At 39.2% G+C, this 26,480-nt stretch overlaps 1 protein-coding gene across 4 annotated transcripts in view; it reads left to right on the forward strand.

The window, feature by feature from the left end:
* Positions 1-26,480, forward strand: part of ZMIZ1 (zinc finger MIZ-type containing 1) — a 337,858-nt gene that overhangs the window by 198,594 nt on the left and 112,784 nt on the right. For 3 of the 4 annotated variants that reach the window (XM_066554169.1, XM_066554172.1, XM_066554171.1), the window contains exon 6: positions 12,310-12,415. In XM_066554169.1, coding sequence (XP_066410266.1) covers positions 12,310-12,415 — 106 coding nt within the window. Of the gene's footprint in view, positions 1-6,141; positions 6,249-12,309; positions 12,416-26,480 lie in introns of those variants that run through there. The other variant, XM_066554173.1, reaches the window with a different exon arrangement.

Genomic DNA, 26,480 nt, shown 5'->3' on the forward strand with positions numbered 1-26,480 from the left:
ATTCCAACAATTCCATTGATTTCAGTGCTTTCCTTTTCATTCACTTTTCATTAAGACCACTGTAGTTCCTAAAGCAACTTCATTATAATGCATTAAAATATATATTTTTCTGTGCGTTTTGGTTTTGAAACTTTTGTTTTCCAGCAGCAGCAGTCCAGAACTGTTATGCAGAGTTAAGACTTTAGGTTAATTAAATTCTGACTGAGCAGAAGGATTAAAAGTCTCACTGCAATTTGTCAAGCAGGATGATCTAAACAAATAGTCACAAAAGAAACAGAAATTCTGAAATTATTAATGAAGAGACTGTAATTTTATTTGTTGTGAGGCGGAAGTGCATGGATTACTTTCATGCAATGTGTAGCTGGTATACATGAAACAGACATTAAGACTGAAATTCAGTTGCCTGAAATCCAAATGTTAAGGAATGGCTCCATCTTAGTGTGCTCCAGTGTATAGCATCCCTCAGATGCGTATGTCAGAAAGTTCGAATAAATCCAGTTATAATAGGAGATGCATATAATCTTCCAGTCAGAGAAAAAATAAAATAAAGGAAGTTAAAAATGATAAAGTCCAAAGACAGAATATTTAACAATTCTGTTTGAAGTAAAAGTTATCAGTAGCATCAGTTATGAGAAAATGCACATAATGTCCAATGTGACCATAAGTATATTTTATTTATGCTTTTTAAAAACTTTCCTAGCAGTTTTCAGGGTAGCTTTTGGGAAAGGAGACATTCACCTCAGGTATAGCTGGGCAATCTGTGCACAGTATTTCTCTGCAGCCCCTGCTAGAACATTGTGAGTCTGACCTGCAACTTTCTTGCTGTTTAAATCTTTTCTTTCTACATGAGCAGATCTTCAGCCCTGCCCAAGTGAAGGGTCAAAATAAGGTCTGACTGCCAGTGATTCATTCTCCTCACAGTGTAGAGAAAGTGGGCAGGAAATGTTCCATGAAAACTGGTGAGGTAAAACACAATATGTGGTTTTCAGTGTGTTGAAATGAAAATACTGTTTTTCTCCTGTCAAGAATGAAAGAAAAGAAACCAATCTTACCATCTAAGTACTGTTAATATTTGAGCCACATGTATTACTTTGCTTCATACTTCTCCCTGAAATCTGAACAGGGTGGCATGCCCCCTTTCCCAAGCTTGTTGTGGGAGAGAACTCTCTGCAGTGTAGGACTGACTGGCAGCAGCATCTTTATCACATGTTGTAATTTCATTACATTCCTGACAAGGAAATAACACAGGAACTTAACCAGGTGGCTTGTGCTGTGTTTGATAAATACACAGGGTTTGCAGAATGCCTATAAACTGCAATGAATATGTTTCTTGTTCTTAATTTTAAAATCCCTCTAAGAAAGATATTCTTTAATTTCTTGTTGTGTACATCCCTCTTCCTGCTTCCCATTAAAGAGACTTTAACAGCACGGTTGTATCCCAAGAGGTTTGTACTTCCTTTATCTTCTTCATACATTAACAGTACAGTGGGCAAGGTCTCTTCTTTTAATTTTTTTTTTGTCCTTATATCTATGTTTTTTCTATTTAAGCTTACTCATACATAATTTCTTTCTAATTAATATGTTCTGATTCATAATTTAGCAGACATGGATTTTTAGGCTTTTTGTTTCCTTACAGGAAAAGGGGTTTGTGTACTTTTAATAAATGTGATAGAACTTCAGTCTGTTTTCAGAGAAATTATTCAGAAAGTTGCAAATAAGTCAAAGGTAGCTGAAATAATGGAATATCATGAGTAGATTTAACATCAGTTGCATAGCTTCATGTTCTGTACTATCAGAAGCCTATTTTTCTTAATGCTGATAAGGTTTACCAGTTCTTACTTCTTTGTGAGGATTATGCTAAAAGAAAAATGAAAAATGAGTATGAAAGTATTCAATCACTGAAACAGGATTACTGTTTTATTTTGCTAGCCTTTAAAATGACCTTCAAAGTTAAATTCCCTTAAAATTTCCGTATTTTTGAATATACTTTTTTAAAGCAAGTGATCTCTACCATCATTGCAACATTTGAGCTGTGTGGTTCTTGAAGACATTTAATTTGGAAATTTTACAAATACTAAAAATGCTTGCTTGCTCATAAAGCTTCCCCCTCTGTAGTATTGAGAATGATTTTTGTTATTTTTATGACATTCTGTTCCATTAACTCTCTGACCAGGGAAAAAGTGGTATGCTAAGCTGTTCTGGAACCATCAAGGGATATGAAATGATCATGTCCTACGAGTGGTAACATGACATATACTAATCCAAACTGAAACTTATGAGGATGTCATGAATGCAGAAAGGCAGGCTCTCTCAGGAATGTGCAAACAGTCATTCACACACTGCAGAGTTGAAATGCATCAGATGTGATGACAGAGCAGAAGAACAGATCTGTTGTGGTAAGAATAGCCAGCTGAATAGGTTATCACAGATCAGCACAAATGGGTATCATAGGTATAACAGATCCTTTGCATCATGTAAGTCCTATGTATAATCTTTTACAAAAATTAACCAATTAGATTTAATCCAATTAATAAAGGACAGATATGCTCACACTTTGAAATAAGGCTTTAAGAAGTGGTTCTTAGAAGTACTTCTGTTTTCCTGACACACTGTCTTGTGTTGGGACTGTCAATAATGTCTGGTAACTGCATTACCTTTTGTATTCCTGTTGCCTGTCTTAGAATAGATGCAGAAGAATGATCTTAGAAATATTCTGCCTTGTCAATAGCAGAGGAGCTTTCAGCTTCATTTATGGAATTACTGCTTTTGATAATAATATATAGAATAGGCTGTTGTAGAGGGTTTTCTTAAATTGTAATACCAGCGCTTAGAGAAATCTTGATGACTGAAAAATTGCATGAGTTCACTAGACAGCAATTGTTGAACAACATCATGTATAACACGTCTAGTGTTTGTCTTTCCTTGGTGGTTTTTTGTTTTTGTATAATCTGTGCACATTATACATACTGGCTATTTGCAGTAGATAGTTTTTGCACATAAACAGTACTTCATAACTCTGAAGTTACATTTGCTACTGTGGGCTCCAGTGACATTGTGTGCAATGTAATAGGAATGGTTTTCTTATCTCTAGAAGAAACTCAAGGTTTGATACAACAGGTAAATTTTGCCAGAGAGATACCTAATAAAGTATGTAAACTTCATTTCAGTAGTCAAATACTTCACATAACAGATACTTTAAATGATTACTCATTTAGAGTTTAAATAATTTCTTTTTGTGATGAAGAAAGTAGGCTAATGCTGTCAAGGCCTATGGACAAAATTGGGGTATTTCTGTGCAGCAAACAGTCAAATAGAAAAGGATACATAGATAAACCAATTACTTGTGCCATAAATAGAAAATATTTTTTCATTAACTAAGCACCAAAAACTGTGCCTCTTCTTACCAAAATGTGATGCAAGTGCATTGTGTTGCTGTGTTCACACAGTTCTGACAGAGACTAATTCTAGAGCTTAACTTTTTGTGCTTATCCATTACACAAAATCACTCAAGTGAGTGGATAATAAAAATTTATAAGAATACTCATTTCAACAGATAAATAATAAGTCAGGGATAAAGGGGCAAGCTTTGAATCTGTTTCATTTCTTGCAAGCTACAGGCTGTGGAAAGGTTCCCTTAAACAGCTTTTACAGAGCTCATGCAAACAAATTTTGATCTTTCTCAGAGACAATAAAATTTCTTGTTACTTGCCAAGAAAAGCTAGGTGTTCTTTTTCAACAGTAGTTATTTTCAAATCAAATAGACAGTCTGTAGGCCAGAAACTGAATTATAATTGAACTCATTGAGTCTATAAATTATTGAAATGGCAATGGATATGGTATTCTTTTGTATATAATACTACTTCTACAAACCAGGCATAGCTGTGTTTTTATTAGGATTGAAAAAATTTCTTGCTCTAGTACTAGAATATATTATGGCAAGGCTGATAGTCTTGATACATTTAAGAATTTAATTCTCTAAAAATGTACTGTATATGGAATTACCTTACAGTCTTCTGAAATAAACACCTTCACTTACTACACTGCAGTTGAAAAAAATAAACCTATTTTGGCCAAATCAGATACCTGTCCAAGCAAAGAAATACAAGTACTTTAATCACTCAGAGGTTAACTTTTCTCCTAACCATTTCCCAATCCATGTGGATAGTACAAGTCATGTTTAACAGTAACATTGAGCAAAAAGTTACACAGTAATTGAATTATATCTCTGTATATGGGAGACAAAAGCAAAATATTGGTCAAAAGCTTCTCAGGAAAGAATGCTTCAAAGTAGACTGCAATACAATTAACTTTGATTCAGCCTTTGGCCCAGGCTGCTTTGTTCATTTCTGCCCCTTCTCAGGTGCAGTGTAGTCTCATCCCATGGTCTGCTCTTGCCAAGCAGTTTAATGTGCAAATGATCTTAGTGAAGGCTTTGGGTAATGTTTGTGTTGGTGCTGCAGCAAAAATGGAAATGAGGAGACAGCTGAGAGCAAAATGGACAGATTTACAGACTTGTCTTCAACAAAGGACCATAAAGGCACTGCCTTGTTCTCTTGCTGTGCTTCAGCTTTACAAGGCACCAAGTTTATCATTCTGTAGGGCTCTTCAGTGGGTCCGACCAAGAAATAAAAGAGTGAGAGAGGCCAAGCTGTGTGCAGTTACTCTGTGGCTGTAGCTAGGGGCTTCATCTGAGAAATTAAAATCCATCACTACAATGGTTTTGAACAGTAGGAGGAATTTAGGTAAGCAGGATGTGCTTACCTGAGCTGGCTCCTGGTAAATCAGTGAATGTAAGAGAGCTTCTGTGGTGAAAGCTTTGTCTCTAACCACTGTGGCTGGGATCTGAGTGTCTCTTTACATCCAAGCGATGCAAAGACATCCTACCCTAGATTGTCCACAAAAAACTATGCCAAAATAGTAATTGAAATAGTAATTAAAAATGCCTTCCCCCCCAAATCTTAATGTTCTAGATTTTCCTCTCCAAATACTGGGTCTGCCTCAGTCTTCAGATGTGAGAAACTTACCTGTGTGTTGTGATAGGAATATTTCTCTTTAAATTAAAACAAACCACAAAGCTGTAGTCCTAGCTGTACTTCATCGAAAGGTTATGGATTTCATTTAAATTTTCTGTTCTGCTTATAGTTCTTACTACATCTCTGTACTGCAGATAAGAGTTGCTGAAATAACAAGCATCAATGATAAACTGATGGAAGTATCTGCTAAAAGTTCATGTCTCAGTGATACCAATACAATAGTACAGTAATCTTTTGAATTGCATTTCTCTTCAGAAAATCCTGGAATTGAGGTTGTTGAGTTTATTTTAGATCATTTTAAGAAGAAAAAAACCTTAACTGCTCTCAGTTTCGTAATACAGAAATCTTATAAAGTCTGATATGGTATGAATAGCATAATTGGTTAAAAAAAAGACATACATGTTTAAAAAAAAAGAACAAACAAAAACAAAAAAAACCAACCAAAGAATGGCATATCTGAATAATGTGAGGTTTCCATAACAGGATGCCTCAGACTGCAAATGCAGCTAATGCTTGCCTGGATTCATTCTGTTTCATGCAGAAAGGTACATAATCAAAAATCAACCTGTGACATTCCAAAAATCAGATTTCTAATCAGATCAGGATTTGAATGTGATTAATTAGGTGGAAGAGTTGGTTCAGCATATCTATACCCAGAAAAGGGGAGGTTGCAGCTGCCCACGAGAGCCCTAGAAATGTTACATTTGCTCTTTGTATCCAAGACTTCCAGAGCAAAAAGTTCACGTGGAAGAAATTCTGCTCCCATCATGCTCTCCAGGCATCTGTTGAACACAGAGCTTTGTGTTTGCAGAGCAGCACAGCACTCCAGGGCCGTGTACGTGCTGTACTGCCAGGGTACAGCCAGCAGGCACGGAACACTCTGCTTCCCAGCAGCTCTGAGCACTACCAAATAACTCAGTGTTACTGCTTGTCCTTTCACTTCATGCTCTCCTAAAGCCCTTTTTACCTGAACTTTGTTAGTCTTGTCATGGGTTATCTGAAACTCATTGAGATGTCCTGCTCTCCAAAGTCAAGTGTTTCTGGAATTCCCTTGTCACTCTGTCTGTATGAGCAGTGTGTGTTTGATGCAAATCACTGTTCAGAGTGTGCCAGGACTCAGGTGGCAGCAGTACTGCAGTGACCCAGTGATCAGCTGGTTTAATTACAGCACAATCCCTGCCTCATTTCCTCTGGGACAATTTTCAGTGGAGAGGGGTGAGTATAGTGACCTTCTCTTCGATGTTTGTGGTTGTTGGAGAGAAGCAGAGAGGAAGAGGATGTAAAGGAGGAGACACCCTTATTCTGCATGATTTATGTCACCATTGCAGGAAGCCTCACAAAGTACATGGCAGGCATACTGGCTTGTTTTGCTTTGAAAATATGGCCTTTATCCACCTTATAGAGTAGGAAATAATTTTTAAGAAAACTCTTAATTTGAATACAAGGACTCTGTAAAGTCTCTTACATTTGCAGAACCTACTTAATGTCTGTTGTCAAGCATCAAAGGCAAGAAACTATTTAATGATATATATAACTTCCCTGACTTGCTTTGATTGTCTCTATTGTTGAGGCAGCCCTTCTGCAACTGGAGTGTAAGAGTCTCATCAGATCAGGACTTCAGATCACAGATTTCTTCCTCCTTTTCCTACCTCCTTTTTTTTTTTTTCCTGTTTGAGGCAGATCACTATTCATGTTGCAAAATTCCTCAATTTGCTTCCTGTTTATCTGATCTTTGTGTGTTACTGAGGGGGAAAAATTACCATCTACATTGCAGAATTCTAATTACAAAATTTCTGCTGTAGTCTTCAAACTGCATTCAGATAATTTCAAGTATGCACAAGTGGCTGAACACGGAGCCGTCTGAACTGGCAATCAGCTGGCATTTTTAGTTTTGAGCAACCAGCAAATTGAATTGGTAAAATTCATTCTGATGCCAGCAGGGGGGAGTGCTCTTGACTGCTGCTAGTTAAGAGTTTCATTGAAAGTGCAACATAATGGGAAGGGAGTTTAGAAATAAGCAGTCGTGTAGCTCTCTTGATTAACAGGGCTGTTAGGTTGAGAGCCACATTGTTCCAGTACTTCGTGGGGTGATGACAAGCAGGGCAGGGACTGAAGCTCCTTAGCCTTGCAAAAGGAGAAAGGAGGTGCGGGGGGGGGGAGAAATAGTGAAGGTAAATTCAGCAAAGAAAATATGCTGGTAGCCATATTTGTCTGCTTTTCATGTAATTAAAACCTCACTCTCATCATTTTCTCCTCACTGTCAATGACCCTGAGAGTTCAGACATCTGGATCTCTGCAGAGCTGAGTCACAGACAGTGAATGCAATGTCTCCTTTTTGAAAGCTGTTTATCTGAATTATTCAGATTAAAGATTTCAGAGGTTTGAAGTGATCAGATTTTCTTACTGGCAGTTGATGTTCTAATAATGTTTGTTTGCAGATAGGGTATATATTCCCTTAAAAACAGCTTAAAATAGCTGTTAGTGCCCTATCAAAATTTAAATAAAACTAGGTGTTGCAAGTGTGTTTAGGAAATAGGCTAGCTTTTATAAAGTCCAGCTGTCTGGAATGTTATTGTAAAATAACATAGAGAAATATTAGGTGTCAAATCTTGAGCTGGCCAAGCACCTCTCTCACCCATGCTAAAGGATGATGATCTCAATTTATGGTTGTGATACTGGGAACTGTGTCTGTATGCCTGTTGTTTTTTTCTTTAATGCACCACTTTTCAATGGAATGCTATGTTATGTATGGGTAGGTCAATTCAGATAAGTTCTTACAGCATTGCAGAATGAAGTCATGGTTGAACACATGGTACCAGCTACATGCTGTCTGAATTTTTGCTGATTTGCTGGGTTTGAATTTGTAGTTTGAGAAGGAGTATGTTTGCAAATGGTATCATAATCCCTTAGCCATAACATTTAATGGATTATTGAAATTGTTGCCTAGATCCCATCTGATCTGCACTGCTACCTCAGTAAGACTGAAATCACGGGAGGTTTCAAATGTGCTAGAATTCCTGGGACAGGCTTCAGACTGAGCTGGATGGCTCCAGTAGGCAGCAGGTGTCTGGAATCACTGAGGTTTGGCTTGGGACAGACCTAAGGGAGCATGCTGTCTACTCTTTTTCTCCAAGCCAGGATGTGATACAGATACAGTCTGGTCTACTATAAATCCCCTTACCCTCCAAAAGCCAGAGAATGATAGGTAGGTCTTTCCAGTGCCTGATGATTTTTAATACTTCAAACATTTTCCCAGTGAGTCACACATACACTAAAAGATGAATGTCTGTTCCTAATTTTCTATTTAGGCATTTAATTTTTCTTTCTTCCCAATCTGTAGTGTTTCATGTGTGTCTTTGGTCTCATTTTTGCAACATTTTTCCTGGTTATAATGGTAATTTTAAACTCTTACCCTCTCTTGTTAAGTGTTTGCAGACTCTTTTGCCTGCAAAACCACCTAGAGGTTTTGCAGTTTACTCTGTCATTGTCCAAGTCAGGACTAAATACGTAGAAATTACCTGTAACAAGCACAAGTTATGATTTGACAAAGGACTAGTAACTAATAATCTGAGTGAAATATATACTTCTGTCATCTGGGCATATTCCTTTGTTACAATAGTGTTACATAAGACAATGTCGAAAGACATTAGAGTTAAGATATTGGAACTTGTCAAAGAAGGAAATTGCATGGTGCTGATGTATTCATGATGATGTTCTGTATTGCTCACCTAGCACTTTAATATCTGTTTTTGTTGTCTCTCTGGATATATGTACTTCCTGAGAGTCACCTTTTACAATCCTAAAACCAGATTTGCTATATTTCCAAGCTCTCTGTCTTGAATGAATTTCTGAAGATAATCATTAGCAGTTACACTGTTTGTCCAGGTAAATTCCTTTGAGGCACTCAAAGGTAAATTTCATCAGGATCTGCTGACCTGAATATATTAAACTTACCAAATGTCTTGTAGCTATTTCTTTGTGTTTTGTGGATCATGCTCCTATGATGCATTTGTCATCTTGTTTCTGAGAATTCTCAGTGTCTGTTTAAAAAGCCAGGGGGTCCCTTGCATACAGAGGAAAGTTTGACAAATACCAAGTGAGCAATGTCTGACTTAAATTGTAGACAACCTGAAACCAGGTCTTGGGAGAAGAATCTATGATTTGTTCCATTGACCTTAATTTTGAAATAAAAGTCTTTGACCTGTCACAGTTGAAAGAAAAATTTGAAATACAGTCAATGCAAATATTTGTAAGCCTTGTTAAAAAATTCAGACAAGATGCAGCTGGCACCATGTGTTCAACAATGAGTTCATTCTGCAATGCTGTTAGGACTTACCATAGATGACCTAACCAATCCCTGTAAAGGAAATAGATGTGTACTGCCCTATTCATGTTGAGCAAGCTGAGGCAAAAGGGACCAGAGAAAGCCCTCTTGAGCACAAGTCCACCAGTTTGTTTACAGACCCTCTTCCTGCATTTAATGGAGGACATACAAGAAAACTGTAGATGGAAAATTACTCTAGGTAAAACAGAAATTTTATTAGAAATATCTGCTTTCTATTAAGTTTCTTTTGAGAGAAAGAAGGGACTTTTTGTGCAGTTTGTCAGTGGAAGCACTTTCTTTCAAAGTTACGTTACTGTTTTTTTAGTTTTTTGGGGTTTTTTTTGCTAAAACAAATTTCCAATTTGTTTTCCCTCACACTTGGCATGAAGAAATAAGTAACAGTTTGACTGGCTGACCTCTGCACACTGTCAAGTTCAGATTCTGCCTTCTCATGCTCAGTCCTTGTGTGGTATTTGCCACACGAGATGGGAGCTGCCAGGCTGGGCTGTGCCCATCAGGGTGTGTTCAGCCTTGGGCTGCACACTCTGGAAATCTCTGCTTTCCACCCCTGTGAGCTTCATGGCACTGCTCCTCTGGCAGGGGAAATGAAGAAAAGGAAACTGATGTGATGTGGGAGAATAGAAAGTTAGCTGTGAGCCTGTGGTTAGGACGGCACTGACCAAGGCTTTGCAGTGTGTTCAGTGAAGACAGGGCAAGCAGAACTTGGCTTTTGTGGGTTTTACAGTTCTCTCTGTTTCCTGAGTTAGCAAGATGTCAGTTGGGAGTAGTGATTTGGCCTCTTGCTAGGACAGTCTCAGGATTTGTAGCTTCATGTATTAAAACAAATCAAGAATATAAGCAGCCAATGCATTTCTGAGTTGCTGTGTGCTCACTGATGACCAGGGGTATCTGCCTTTCTCCAGCTTCAAAATAAATGGTTTAATGATTATACGCTGTTTCAAAACAGAGAATGGGAGGGACCTTTCTCCATTGTTTTACAGACCTGATTGGCACTCAGAAATGTGTTCCTCTGTGATGGGAGAATACATGACAGCTAAAGGAGTTGAAATAATGTTTGTACATTAATGAGACATTGTTCTCAGGAGCCTTTTGCAAGGTGTGGTTTTGGGTTTATCAGAAGAGCTTTTTGTCTGTTTTCTTCTCATCATCCCCCCCCTCCCCAGATATCTACTTTTGGGTGGCTGAAGTACAGTGATACTGGAAGTAGAAAAGGGAAACAGATTTCCAAGTATGTAAGTGTTTTCCAGATCTCATGGCAGCCTACCAGTCTTCACTCCTATTGCTATTTTTGCATGAAATATGACATATCATATTCTCTTCTTGTTTTTCTGTTTTTAATGGTGAGTGGGTTTTTATCGATTTTTTTAAAATTATTATTATTAGGTTTATTTTTTTCTTAATTTTGCAAGTTTGGACCTAGAGTCTTAGCCAGGATGCTAGCAACTGGACTTGTAAGTGTAAAGGATTAAAGGCTGAACTACCAAATTGGAAATGTTTTTTTGTTTATATAAAAAAAATTGCATTATTTCTTTTACTTTATTCCTTTTTATTTTTCTATCTAAAAGCTGTAGTTGTAAAGGTGTGTATTACTCTACTCATCATCGTCAATTTTCATTTCTTTTCCCTGAAGATCTCTTCTCAGTTTTGAGGTTGGAAAGGTTAAATTTAGGGAGGGAACACTCCCACAGATTAAGTCTGATGAATGCCTAATTTTTAAATTAATAAGAGCAACAGGACAAAAAAATCTACCTGGGAACTTCATTCATGTTAATTCTTTTTTAAGAAATAAATTTGGTTCTTAATTGTTAATTAGGAAAAGTGGATATATTGGAAAAAGTATAGGAAAACGTTTGTAACTTATCACATGCATTAGTTCTTCACTCTCTTCCCTACTGTTGCTTTTTTCAGTCCTGGACACACATAATTGCAGTGTCATTCATTAAGAAAGAAGCTTTCAGATGAAGAAAGGGTGGGAGAAAGATCTTTTCTTGTACTGTAAGCTGTTAAAGATAGGGACTTTCTTTTGCCTCAGGAAATGGTGCTCTGTTCTTGTGCAGTTCCCAGTTCCTTCATTGTTTTAATGCAAAGAATAATCTGTTTTATCTGTGCCTCTGAGTCTGAAGTCATCATGTGCCACTGGAAGGCAATAGAAAAGCTGTGCTGTGTATAACTTTAGCATCATTTGGCAGAATGACTGTGGGATTGTGTTTGTGCTGTGCAGATTTTAAGAGGATACGTTCTTGGCTGATAGCTGGGTTGCTGGCTTGGAGGAAACAGTTGACTGCTTTTCGTCCTTGACTACAGTCTTCAATTTGCCTGGTTTTGCTAGTTCTTCTAGATCAGTCAACGACAACAACAGTCTTACCCTAATTTAATGGCAAATGCTTCTTGCACAGGCCTGTTCATTCTAAAACTGTGGTAAATGTGCTTCCCAATGCAGTATTGTTGAAATGCAGCAACTGTGACACTGAGCACAGTGTAGGACAGCCCTGCCCAGCAGTGTGGAGCGGGCATTTTAACCTAAAGGACCTGAGCACTGCCCTTGGGAAAAGGGCCAGGAACTGCACAACAGAGGGAGAGACTGAGGATTTCTCATCCTCACATCTCAAATACAGTAAGGTGTATTCTGTACAATCTTTACATACATTGCTCTTCCGTTAGTTCTTCTGGCTTTTGTCTCTCCAATTTTTATGGAACTATGAGGCCTTTCTTCTGACAGGTGGTCAAATAATTGGGTCACCAGAATACTCCTGTGTTCAGTTCATTGTGCTTGTGTTGGAAACTACTGGGGAGCACTGCCTCGTACCATGTTTGTGCTGTGCTCTTGCAGCAGGTTCAGATGTCAAACATCAGTGCTGATAAGCAGGTTAATGTCACTTTGTCAAGAGCTCAAGTAACCCTTAATGAAGCTTTCTCTTTTTCCCTCTGCAGGTGGTTAGTCGAGTGGCAGCTCAGCAAGGATTCGACTTGGATCTTGGATACAGGCTACTGGCAGTATGTGCAGCCAACAGGGACAAATTCACTCCAAAATCAGCTGGTAGGAAAAGCTTTTTTTTGATGTATTGTTGATTCTCAGATAATCATATTCTGTAAAAAATGCTACCTGCGACTGTCTTGCGTTCTGTAAAAAAACAAAACCAAAAGCAAACACTTATTTGGTGGTTATGGTTCTGTTGCTTTTAGCATTTCAGTGGCATGCTCTTCTGAGGATACGTGACTTTGAAATTTATATTTTCCCCAGCTAGTGCTGTTTGTTGCCCTATTTGATCTCATGGATGAAATGCTGCTTCCAGAAGCACAGATGTTTAGTAATTTCATGGTGGGAATGAACATACTCAGACCCCTCCGTCTTGGTAAACCATTGATTTTCTGTCATGTGGCAACCTCTAAATCTTTCACATCCATTCTGCACTCCCTGGTATATCTATTGCAAAACTTGTACTCCTTGACTTCATGTGCCTGTGCAAATAAGTACCATGGCTTCTTGTACATCTAGTCCTTAGAATTACAATTTTGAGCCAAGAGTAGGTAGTAATTCTAGTGTTGTAGTAACAAGTAGCCATTTTCCCAGTATTTTACAGCAATAATCTGTTACAGGTCTCTGATCAAATAGCAATATTTGATCATGATGTATTACTATTGCTCCTTTAAGAGATGTAGAAAATGCACTTAAGCGTCTTTCTTCTTCTCACATGTTCGATTTAACTGGAGCATTTAATTCTGGTTCTCCTTTTCTTAGCTGATGAATGTCAGCATAATGTTCACTGGCTTGGAAAACAGGAAGATAATTGTTCCATTCCAGACTGAGCGTGGATAACTTTTCTGCTTAGTACTAAACTGGTATGCAGTCCCCATTTTGGAACATCAGAAAAGGTTACCTTCTTCCAAAACAGTGACTTTTACCCAACTGATTGGGTGTTAATATTTCTTTTCGTGTTCCTTTTCAGTTTTTATCAGCCCCAAACATGGCTATCTTTTGTCCTAAGTGTTCTAAGCAGTTCCTCATGCAAAAGTGGCTTTCACATCAAAGCATATTCACTGGACTTACTGTTTTATTTTTTTGTATGTGAAGGAACCATTAATCTTACTAAATGTTGAATAAGCTGTCTGATTTTCATCCAGGAAAACTGTGTGGAGGATAAAACGTTCTGTTGACCAAGCACAATGTCTCTTTTTTCAGACTTCCTATTGAGTTTATCCATTAGTTAGCTATCACATCTCTTATTGGTTGTTTGGCTTTTTTTTTTTTTTAAAGCTTATCAAAGAAGGATTTCCAGCTATGACAGCATTAAATTTTCTTTAAAAATATAGCTCTTCCCCCTCTCTTACTAATTCTTCCTGACGTGTCTCTCCATCAGTGTGTTAGAGGAGGTGAGGTTGAGAGTCAGATGTTGCAGTTCTTTTCCTTTAGGGCTCACTGAGGGAGTAGTCTTGAAAGCTGCTGGTCAGTCATCGTGATCTAGAAAAACCCAATGTGTTTGATTTCTACCAGTAATTACTTTTTTTGAGGAACATGTGAGGTTTCTTTTTAACTTAGCACTCTATACAGAGTTCACTCTTTCCCTTTTTAATTGATAGAATACTGGGAAAGCTGGTAAATCACATGCTCTTCACTTGGTATATTCTAAAACCCTTCTCAGTCCTTTGCTTTGCTTCCTATTTCTCTTGTATATTGAATTAATTTATTTTCAATTATCTTGAATATTTGGTTTCACAATTACTTTGGTTTTACTGTTTGTACAGTTGTTTCACCAGGTCTTCCTGGGGTTTCATCATGCCCATCTACACTGTGCATTTTGTGCTCTTACTATCTGTGTTAAATACTCATATTTTGGGGCATACCATAAGATATTTTGTGAAATGTCACATATAGCCCCTACTCTAAGGATGTCACATTCACATAGGGCTCCTGAGAGGTACATCCTTCAATAGGCAACTTTGAAAGATTGACAGACTGGGATTACAAATGTGAGGTCATTTCCGAACATACAGACTTGTTTTAAAGGGTTATTTTCCACATCAGAGTGCGTTAGTATTTGCCGATTTCTCATACAGCTCTGCTCCTTCATTCAGTTTTTGTAAAAATGTTGAGATTGTCCTTTGCTTTTCTTGTAGAGAGTGTGCTTCATTGAAAACTGCTTTTTGTGACTTGCTTAAGTTGTTGTCAGGGATGCTTGCAGGTTGTTTTGAGAAATTCCTTCTGTTTTCTTTTGCATCTAATGAAAGACACCTTCAACACTTCTTCCAGTCACATTCCTGCAAAAATCCCTGATGTAGATATCAAATGGCATTAATATTAATGAATAAGAATTTGTTTTTCCCTTCCTCTAGGCTTAAGAGGAATTTACAATGGTTTGCATTCATTCCTTCAAGTATGAATTTAAAACTGCCAATGGGATCATCTGGAAACATTTTTAATAGATGTTGTTTAGTGTCTGACATTCTTAAATGCTAGGAGAAAAAAAGACTTTCTAATTAAAACATATTTGAGTAGGTGAGCATCGGGGAAAATAATTGCACCAAATCCTTTCAAGGGCCATCCACTGTTAGTACCTCCTTACAGCTGGGGACAAGGCTTGTTGACTGATGTCCTGCAGGCTGGGGGCCTGGAGGTGGTGGCTGGCAGCCTTTGCAGCTCTGCTGTGTGGAGCAGGTGGAGCCCTGCAGCCCAGTGTCCCTCAGGTCTGCTGGTTTGCACAGATGCCTGACCCAGTGCAACCACTATCCTGCTCCTGTTCCCCAGAATTCCCACCTTAAGCTTGCTCAGGGAGCTCTCTGGCAGAAGAGCTTTTGCTGGCATGGCTTCTTTCCTGTTTGACTGCTCCCTGAGCTGTATCTCTGCGGGGCCCCAGGAGAGTCAGGGTCCCCATGGCAGTGCCTGGGGATCTCACTTATCCCTGATGGAAGTGGGCTGGAGCCTGAGGCTGGAGGGCAGAGCATCCAGCTGCCAAATTGGCTCAACTCTGTGGGAAAACCAGCCCTTGGTTCTTGGAAATGTCCTCACGCTGTTTCATCCCAGCTGGTTTGAGTTGTTCTGGTGGTGGCTCCCTGCTAAGCTGGAAGGGAGGTGCAGATCAGAGTCCAGGCAGACATGGGGGGAGGCAGGGAGGGATAGGAGGCTGCAGCTGGGTGGGGCAGCTTTCAGGTGGCACAGCCTCAGCTGGGGAAGGGCAGGGCACCTGACCAAGAGCTGTCAGCTCTTTGGCTTCTCCCATCCAGGATTGTTTGGTGTTGCCAAGACAGTGTTTGATGTACTTTTTGGTGTTGCTTTACTTGGTCATTGAGATAGTTAGCAATTAGCTAATACAAATTGTTCTGGGGAATGCCTAGGGGGCAGGCTCATGCAGCATGAAAAGTATTAATAAGTTGCCATGTGTGTTTTTAAATAGAAATGACGATTTAATGACTGTGTCTTTTGTCTCTGCTTTCTGGTGTTTGTACCTGAAATAATAGCTGCTGCCTTTTATTCTTCTAGCCTGTGCTGCTGCAACAGGGCAGCAGCCTCAGCAGGAGGTCAAACACAGCATTTCCCACCCTGAAGACAAATGACAAAGCCTTTAAAAATATATGTGTCTCTTTTGGTGACAGCTGCTCCCCAGACCTTCCACTGCAAATTCCTTTGCCTTGTTGTGACACCTATGGGGAATGGCCCAGCAGGTTGGCTGCCTGCTCATTTGCTTCCAGACTGCAGTAACCTGACTGAGTTGCTCTTAGTATGTGAGTGCATAGGTGTTTATGTATTCAGGCTTTTCTTCCTTAAACCCGAAGCCCTTCTCTCTGAACAGTGTTTGCTTGGACATTTTCTCAGCATATCTGATGCTTTTGTCCTTCCTGTAGAAGATTTTAAGTCATTTGGTAGCTTTATTTTAACTGTTCAAATAGAGTTCAGCAGTTAAAGTGTTTATTTAAAAAAATAGGGAGGCTGGAAGAGAAAGAGAGAGAACAATTTTCTGTTCTGAGTTGTTTTTTTTTTTTAAGATACTTTATCGAGCTACTGAACTTCATGGCTCTTGTAGCTACTTTTCTAATTTTGCTTTTGTCAGGAGGCCAAGCTGAGGCCAGACAAGGGGACGACAGGATGAGATCATACAGGGAGCTTTGTCAGAAAAGGACAGTGTTCACTATCTCTGTAAAGAGAGAGAGGAAGGAAGAAGCCTGAGGGCAGAACTGTGCAGAAAAGGTACTTTAGCAGGCACTGAGCAGCTACAGCAAACAAATGCTGTGATAGCTTGGATGGGCAGCCAAATGTTGGCTGTTTGATAGCAGAAATAGCAACCTTTTTTGATATCACTTTGCTTTCAACCCCTTAGGCTATGCTTGGTGTGCTTCTGATTTCACTTTTCAAGAGCAGTATTACTTAGTAATCTTGATTTTATATGAAGTATGCACTAAAACTTCATAGTATTTGTGGACTCTGTATTATGGGGTTTTTATTTCTTTACCTTCAGTCATTGTACTGAAGCTGTGATATAAGAGGGCTGTTCCTGTGAGTAGAATGCCAAAGCTGTAATTAAATTGGGCCCTGGGTTAACAGAGGTATTTGCAGTGAGAATGCTGCCAAATGGAGGTGTTAAAACGTTACTGGACAAGATACTGAGACTGAAGGTATGTCCTGATCAGGATACATTTTCAAAGCAATAGTAGAGATTGGGCAAAGACTATTTTGGTGTATTATCAAATCAAACTCCCAGAAATTATATAAAAGGAGAGAAGAAATGATGCCACAATGTGAATGAATAAAAAGGTAGAAAGTAAGGATAACCTCTAGATCATGGGGGACCATAGGGCTACATTAACACTTTTACTAAGTTTCCAGTAATAGTGTTCACATTATCTGTGGAGGCAAGGCGAGGTGGCTAAAAGGATTACAAGTATAGAATAGAAATTACTCCAGCCAAGGCTGATGGCATCCCTCCAGCTTGAAGGGACCAAATGATTGACAGGCCTGTGTTAGGAAAGAAACAGCATATAAATTGTCAGTCTCATGCCTCACACCAAAGATTTCCAGCAAGTCAAGTCAAAATGGTCTTATACGACTGGAGAAGAAATACAGATGCTGTATCTGCACTTAGGAAAGTGGCTGATAAGAATAAGTAAGCAGCTTTATGAGAGCAGAGTAAAAGCTTGGGTTGTTTGTGAAGTGAAAGCTGAGCAGAGTTACAAAATGTATGGAAGTACTAACAAATGAACGACTCAGAACAAGAAGAGCTATTACACTACAGTACAGTATTGACACAAAAACATACTGCTGTAAATTGAATAAAACACTGAAATAGGTGGGGAATTCAGAATTATTAGGATAGTTGCATTTAAAAAATATTTTCAGCTAGAATGACAGTGGATAGGGATGGAGCAGAGTAAAGGAAAATGGAAAAGTGAAAGAGCCTTTTTAAAGATAAAATTCAGTGTATGAAATTGTGTAATGTGGTTCTTGATGTAGCTGGGAAGCTGGTTAAGAGCCTTTTATCTGTGTTGTCCTAAATTTCTACTACATTTCCATGCAGATACCTAATCTATTGGTAGATAGAGTTGGTGTCCCTAAAACCATCCACTTGACAATTCTCATTAAAATAAAGGTATTATTTTCTTTCAGCTGATACCTTCTGAAACAGCTTTTGGTATTGAAAACTGACTACATTTCAGGTGATCTCTAAGTTCACTTCCCTGCTCTTAGCACAGATTCTCACTGTGTGCCCTTGTCTGCTTTGTTCTCAGTTTTGTAGTTCTTTATTTTTGAAGCAAGGATAATAATATGCCTTCAATCTCACTTTTATTTATCTCATTTAATTAAATCCAGTATCATGCAGTACAGAATCTACCTCTTCCTCTGTAGGTAGTTATGCAGTGCAGCAGAGCCATGGCTTCAGCTGGGACACTTTGTTGTCATACAGATAAAATAATTCTGTTCTGGCACATATATTGGCAGGATACACCTTTGTTGCAACTAAGTCTTTCTTTCCTAATGATTTATAGTATGGATACTACAAACAAATGAGTAATTAAATCTTAATTAATTTAGATTGTGGGGTTAGTCTTATTAGTTTCACTTAATGAAGTTGATAGGGCATTCACTTAATGAAGTTGAAGGGCAACTTCCCTTGACCAAAAGGAAGCAGTCAGTAGAGCTGCTTGGTGGCAAGCAGCATTAATTCAGGTCTGTAATCTCTGACAGCCAGTTTAGGTTGGCTGCAGAAAAGGCACACTGGACTTCACCCATTTGTCCCACCCATGAGTTCACTCAGAATAAAGCTCTGTCAGACCTGCAGTTTGGCAATTATATCCTGTACCTTGAGCCTCTGTCAGGTTGGCTTGACACGTGGCAGACATGTCAGTAGTCAGCTCTCAAACATGTTAAGAGCCTGCAGAATGAGAAGCTTTTCCCCACTGGGCCTTATTTGTTTGGGTTGTTCTTGTTCCCTTCCTGAAAGGTCTGCTCCTCATGCATTTGATCTGCCTTCTGCTCATGGGAAACATGATCATACTTGTGTCAGATTTTCATTATCCTCCTAGTAGCTAGGCAACTCCTCTTCATTTCTGCTGGGAGCTTGAGGACCTCATAACGTATCAATATAGGTAGACATTGTTTTAGTGAAAATTCAGTTCATTTTTGGCATTCACTGTTCTGCTGTACACTTGAACACCTCTGTTTATAAAGGAGGTTGCATGACTGAGCTGCTCCTTCTTTATTCTGACTAGCCAAAATACCAGGTGGTGTATCTGGCCTGTTCTTTTTGACATTTCATGGTCCTTGTTACCATGGTACCAATTCTGACTTTGAGAGATGTCACAGTAAAACTGTTGCCAGGTTGGAACATTTTTCCTCTAATGCCTTTACTATAGCACTTAAAGAAATTGTGGGCACTCAACTACAGCAACAAGCTTGCCCTGCTGTTTTCTTAGTCTGTGCCTTGGATTTCTTGAGGCTGGTACTTACCTGAATGCTCTCTTTGCAGCAGATTTGATGTGTAGTGCATTAACTTATCATGCAATTCCTGGGAAGAATCTTTTACTAAAGTGTGTAACACACTTCCACTTGGACTGGAACTGTCATTCCCCAGAGAAGACTTCTGTTGATCTCTATCGGTGTTTTCTCTGTTCTGCTTCAGGGATTCCATATGTGCTGAGAACAGCTGAAGATTTGGTAGTAGAGACAGCTTAGATCTTGGTCTGGGTGTGAATTTTGATTTTTCATTTTATGTTGTTGTGAGTAACTTCTCTCTGAAGTTGAGGTAAGTCACAAATAGCAAGTAAGAGGGGAGGCAGCTGTGAAAGCCTGCATATATTCATGGGAGAGAAGAAAGCAAACTCTTAGGCATTTGCCCTTTACAAGTTACCTTTTCTCAGCTTACAGCAAGGAGTCCCAAGCTTGTTCCCTTTTGAGCTGCAGCGCATCCGAATGTCCCTCAGTGCCAGTGCTCTCTTATTAGCCTGTGTGTCTTGGAGGCATTCAGAGGAGTTTGTGAGAAGTCCAGCTATGAGAACAGTAGCATAGCAACTTCCATGGGGCTTCCACTGGGAGCTTTTGTGCTGCTGGAGGGCTGAACCACAAAAGCATGAACTGTGTGAACAGATCAGATGATCAAGCTCCAAGAACAGCAAGTTCACTTCCTAAATACAATTCAGATTCCACTGCTCACATTTTCAGATCCAGCCCTAATTCCTCCAGGCTCATATGCAGCATGGAGTCAGCCTGTTAAAAAAAGTTCTTGCTCTGAGTACTCTAGACATGATACTCTGAAAAACACAATGATTAGTAGGTAAGATGTTATATGTAGTATTTATCTTCAAAAAGAGATTTCCATACGTAGAAGTTTTGAAAAAATGTTTCTATTTCATCTTTTCTAATGCTTCTATTTAAGCACACCTGTTAAAGTGTGCTGATAGCACAGTATTTGGAAAAGTTTTATGTGATACAATACATTTATTTAAATACCTGTGAAGAATAAACAAAAAAACATAAAGATTCATCATCAGAGATAGTTATAACTTCTATTGGTCTTTGTGCAATTTCGTGTGAGGGGATTCAAGGAGAAAGACCACAGAATGAAGGAAAATTGATTTGAAGGGAATTCTTAAGTAATATCTTCCCAAAAAAATGCGTATTGTTCCGTATAACATGAGCTGTTTTTCTGAGGAGTTCAGTAGAAGTCAGTATGTTCATGTTTGATGAGGCTTTTGGATTGTTTCCATTTATGGATTGGTTTTGCCTATACCTGCTTTTTCCAGTAAAACATGTAAAGAAAACCATCAGATTTGCTCCCATCTGCAGGTTTTCTGGATGCCAAGGTAAATAACTCCCTTTTTTTTTTTTTTTGTGTTCTGGTGAAAATGCAACAGTACATGCCATTATGAGATACTTCTGTGAATATCCCAATAAATCCAGACTTTATTCCTGACATTTCCATGTAAGGTAAATCATGCTTTGTAGCAGATATCAGTAGCACCTGACTTGAGGAATACATGGAAGAAATAAGATTTTCCTCATGAAGTTTAGTAGCTTAGCAATAATAAACTCCAAAAGGTGTGACTCTAACTCAAAAAATAAGTTGGTTTGAATCTCATTTGTGACCCAAACCAGGCTTTTAGGAAAGTCTGGGTGTCAAGCCCCACAAACTAATACATGACAGTGAGTGTGTCTCTACTAAAAGACTTCCTATAGCTGCAGTTGGTTTTGGGGCTGAAGCTCATATATAAGATTTCCTAATGTGATGGAAGGATAAAGTGATTTGAGCATTGAGATGCTTGGATATTGTTGAGTCCTAAGGAAATCTCTTTGACTCTTACCTGTCTAGTAGGTATCTCAGTCGTGTATCTGCTTTGCTGCTGTATGTATTTCTTATGTGCACTGTTACAAAGAACCAGTGTTCCTTCTTGTTTTGTATGAACTCAGTATCTACTCAGCTTCTGAGATTGACTCTCAGCAAAACTTAAAGCAGTAGCATTTCATGCAGAATGTTGGCTCCTATGAAATATGTGATCAAACTAATGAGTAATTCAACCTCCTTCCATATATTCCTTATTTCTTTGAGAAATGCCTGCACTTAAGGTGTGCTGGGGCTACCAGTTTCAGTGGATAGAAAAAGTTACAGGTTTTTAAATCCTGCCTGCCTTGTGCTGTTGTTTCCCAAAGCCCTGCTTAGGGCTCTGTAGATTCAAACCTTCAGACACAGACATCGATCCTTAGTTTCAGGTTCACAGAATGGTTTAAAATGTGCATCTTCTAAAGCAAGTTCTCAAGGGAAGCATAAATTTAAACATTTTTAAAGGCAAGTATGACTGACTTGGCTCTGAACTCAATAATAGGAAGCTGAACAGGAGTTGCTCCTGAGGAAATAAATTGAACACTGAACATCTGTGTACAAAGCAGGGTATTTGTTTCATGTGTGATAGTTTCCCTTATGACTGCCTGGTTGGACCCAAAGGACATTAATCTTGCTCACTCTGGAAGATACTGTCTTTCCATCACAGAAAAAACAAAATGAAATTATTTAGTGTATTTACTACAGAAGCAATTTCAATTAAGGAGAAGAACCAGAGAGACCTCTAAGTTTCCAGCGTGAAAAATGAAGCACTGCTGGTCTAAAATAAGATTGTGAGAGGTTAATTGCCAGAAATTTATAACGGTTGCTGTCTCCCAGTAGGAATGTTGTAGTGGACCTAGTGGTCCTTGAAAAGCTACATACCATTGCAGGCAGTAAAGGGATTTTGCTTTGGAGGTTTTCTAGTATTACAACCAAATGTGTTTGAAATAATAAGCAGTAGCTACAGTAACTGTCTTGACCAAAGCAAAAGCAGAGAGGTACTGGAATTGTGTCAGTGTTGTGCTGTCTTGAGCAAAAGCAAAGATGTGGGTAGGTCTTTGTTAGACCCAAAATTGTGAAAGCCTCCTTTCTCTGTTCTGTTACAAAATCTAGCATGTCTTACAGGATGGTAAATTGATTTTAAATTCTGATCTAAAATTTTATGCAGTTTAGCTAATTAGACATTCAGTACCTAAGATGAGCTGGAGAAGAGCTAGACTGACATTTTGGTCTAGCAACTGTCAAAATGGAACAAAAAAAAATGTTCCAAAAGAGAGAGATACTTTTAATTTCTTTCAGTGTGTGGAAAAATAATAGGTAAAGACAGAGTCTTTGATTGGAGGAAATTCAGTGTTCATTTGATTCTTTGTGGCCAATCATTGCTCCCAGCTTGCAGTGATCAAGGAGGCAGAAGCTCCTCGGCCAGGGTGGTGGCAGCACAGTGTGACAGCTGTCACTCAAGGAGCTCCTGTCTCTGAGCCACTGGGTTACATCAAGAGCATTGTGTGCAGCTGTGTGCTTGGTGTGGGGTCTTGAAGGTGCAGTTTGTGGTGACTGGGAGTGGGTCTGGGCCGAGCCTCATCCCCAATGAGCTACAGGTGTGAGCAGCAGGTGACTCCTATTGGAGCTACTGAGCCATGGAGTGCCCAGGGGCACTGACCAACCACCAAAGGGAACAGAGGGCACACAGGTGCAGTGCATCAACAGGAGGGGATAAAAGGCTGCGCTGAAGAACAAGAGGGGCAGATGCTTGCAGTCTTCTGGAGTGCAATGATGTTATTCTGTATGGGCAGATGCCTGAAGCCCTCTGATGAGGTATGGTGTTACTGTGAATGGGTTGGAGGTTTCTGATATTTTATGGTGACACTCTGTGTATTGTGGCCATCTGGACTGTGGCATGTGCTGCAACAAGGTCTGGGCACTGATCTGTCTTCCTGATAGAGAGAATCTTGATAGAAGGGTGGAAGGAATTGTTGTGTTTCTGTTCTGTGTAAGCAGGATCAGCCCTGTGCAGAATCATTCACTGCCTGTAAAGGGTCAGAAAGCTGGGATGAGAAACAAGAGTAGTGTCTGCAAGCAAAGTTCTCAAGCCAGTGACACAAAGCTGGCGGATCATCACACCACTGCTGGAGGCTCAGTGGGATCCTTTGGTGATTGATTACCAATGATACTTTGAGATACCTCTGACACACGCCAAAATTCAAACTTTTTGTGACTTTACTGCCAATTTGAGAACCCGAGCCATGCATCAGGGCAAAAGAGTCAGCTGAGCAGAGTTCAGGAGCCAGTCTTCCTGTGGAAATTTTCCTGGGAGCTGTGCTTCAAACAGACCTCAATCCTTTGGAAGGATTGCAGAGTGGTTTTCAGAGTCCCTTTGGAGCAGCTATGTGTGCAGAGGCATGTCAGCAAGTTTTCCTTTCCTTTGATTGCAATATGTGTTGTAGCAAACAATGAAGGTAATGTTAGAAAAGCAGAGGGGAAATCCTAACTTCCGTGTCTGGCTTGGCACAGTCCCTTTAGTTCAGTCAGCACTACAGACTGCCAGGCTTCTGCAGCTGAAGGTATCTTCTGTGTTCCTTGTGTTTTCTTGTTCTGGTAGAATTCACATCTTCGTACATCAGTGATAAATGTATGCTTTCACTCAGATTGAGTGAAAAAGCCAGAATTTCCAACCCTGGGATGGATTATATTTTCAAATCTAGGGAGTAGGGGAAACGTATTTTCCCCACATTTAAGTAAATCTTAAGTTTAGTCAATCATATAATCCTAAACTCTGTAGAAGGGTGGTGACCTCTAAGGATTGTCTTCAAAAAGCTAACACTGATACATGGCTGACAAGTCTCAGAGTGATATGAGTCACTCTGGAGAGGAGTTTTGTAGAGAAAAGACAACAAAACCAAACTAAGGATGTGGAAGGACTATGAGCATATATGTGTATCTGTTGTGAAGTAAATACATTTGGACTGTGGTTTGAAAACTGGAATAGTCTGGAATACTAGAATACTGGAAACTTGGAATAGCCAGATATGAATTAGATGCATTGCTTCATGAAAGGCAACTTTATTCTGCAGGTGCCATTTAGTCTACAAAAGTGAAAAAAAAGTCTATCTTGGATCGTTGGTCTGTTGCTGTGTTTATATGCAATAAGTGATGTTTTTAGCTGGCTTTCATCTCTCTGTCCAAAACTCTACTTATCATGAGGTCAGTAAAGCTAAAAAGGTTGCAGAGAGATGGAAAAATAAAACCATGCTTGAGAAAGCTCATGTGTGCAGAAATAACTGTCTTACATAGCAATTTTGGAGTTACTTTTTAAGGTTCTATGCCTAGAAAATTATTTGTTAGTAATGAACTCTTAAGCCTCTTCCCTGGAGAAAAAGCCCCTATTGCTGTGTACAGGATAGTGAGACACTGTAGATTCAGTGTTTTCAGTGTGCCCAGACCAAACATCATCTGTCCCACACAATAAACAGTGCCCATTCTTTTGGCAGCTGTTTGTATGTTTTTAAAGCAGTAGAAGAGTAGAGATGACAGAGCTGAAATAGTTTTATTCCTTTTACTGATGCAGCAAAAAGAAACAGAGCAAAGAAGGGTGAAGTCACACTATGGGAACAGAGGAAATGGACAGCAAATACCTGTTCTGCCTGTAGAATTGGCAGATTCTAGACAAATGAGTTACTGTGGGGGAGGCTGGACCCTAGGATAAAAATATAAATTTTAGAATGAAAAAGTCTTTTTTTGTTCAGGGAAACCCAACCATGTGGTAATTCAAAATCCAAATTTATGGGGATGAGATAATGAAGTGTTGTGATATCTGCAGATTCTCCTTATGGCACGTGCAAGTTAATAAGCAAATAATACCCCCAAACCCAAAAGTACTAGCTAGATGGGGTTTTTCTACTTCTCCTTCAATCCCAATGTCACCCTATCTCAACACACTAAATGACTTTATAGAAATTGATAGTAGGTTTTAAAAGAACTGACAGTTGTCACTTAAAGCATATTGCTTTAATAATCCAACTGGGACATTGTTATTCTATGCTCATGTCTCCAAATACACTCATGAAGTAGGTACATAACTGATTTCTTTACACTGTCAGCTTTCTCTTCAGTTTTAATTTGAGGCTGGACCTTTTTAAACTTTCTTCCAATGCTCTTTTGACAGAAGAAATTTAGGTATGTGACAAGAGATTTTGAGTGAATGCTGGATGAGCCATCTTGCTGCATGCACACATTTGTGGGTAGGGTTTCTGAAAAATCCTGAAATCAGTGGGATTTCAGATAGATGTTTCTCAGAGACCCGTTGGTATTTTAGCTGTGTAATTATCAGCATAGTTCCTGCAAACCAATGCATAACAAATCCTTTGCCCTTGCAGTTTCCTGGTGCAGCTCAGGCACCTGGCAGTGGCTCTGTGGGTGCAGCCCAGTCACCCCACCCTGGCTGTGGTACAGGGGATCAGGGAGCTCTGTAGACCAGGACTGTGATGGGTGGCAGTGCCTTCAGCACAAATGCTCTTTGGGGTTCCTTGTTTGAGTAACTCTTCCTGCAGTGTTTTTCACACTGAACTCAGTTCTTGGTTTTCCCTGTTTTCCTCTTCCCCCTGCTCTGCTGTATCCTTCTAAAGCCACCTTTAATTGTAGAATGCCTGCAGTTAATAATGGCTGTCATGTATTCCAAGTTTTAAAAAGCCATAAATGTGGCAGAATGGGCCAAAATAGCTGAGTTAAAAGGCTTGTTAAAGATGCTATCTGTGTGCTGAATCCAATTCGTGGGCATGTTAAAAGACAGCAGATTTTCCTCTAGAGATGTTTAGCAGAAATGCCTGGCAGAAGTTGTATCTTTGATCTTGCTATTTTGCTCTGGTGTGCTGTGAAGGTCCCTCATTGTCTTTTTATCTCAGGGACTTGAACCATTATTCTGATGGCTGGATCCATGGTGTTCATGTTCTTTTCATTCTCCATGCAGTTTTGGTATCGGGTTTTTTTTGTTGGCTTTGGTTTGGTTTTGTTTATTTGTCTTGATTTTTTAATTAATTTAATTCTTTACTATTTTGTGACTGTTTTTACTTGACCTTAAAATATCCCAGATTTTGGGACCTAAAGGCCATCATTCAAATGAACAAATAAGACATTTACAGCAGGCGCTTCCACATTGCAAGAGCTAACAACATTGCAAAAGGATTCCTATGTAAGTTTAATTTCTCTGTGAAATAGCTGCTTACTTGTCAATTTTCATTTGTAGTGTGTGGAACACTACTTTTAACTCTTTATGGAAATAGAAAAAAAATTCTGTCTTGTAAAAAA

Source organism: Molothrus aeneus, chromosome 8, assembly GCF_037042795.1.
Source record: "Molothrus aeneus isolate 106 chromosome 8, BPBGC_Maene_1.0, whole genome shotgun sequence".
NCBI lineage: Eukaryota > Metazoa > Chordata > Aves > Passeriformes > Icteridae > Molothrus > Molothrus aeneus.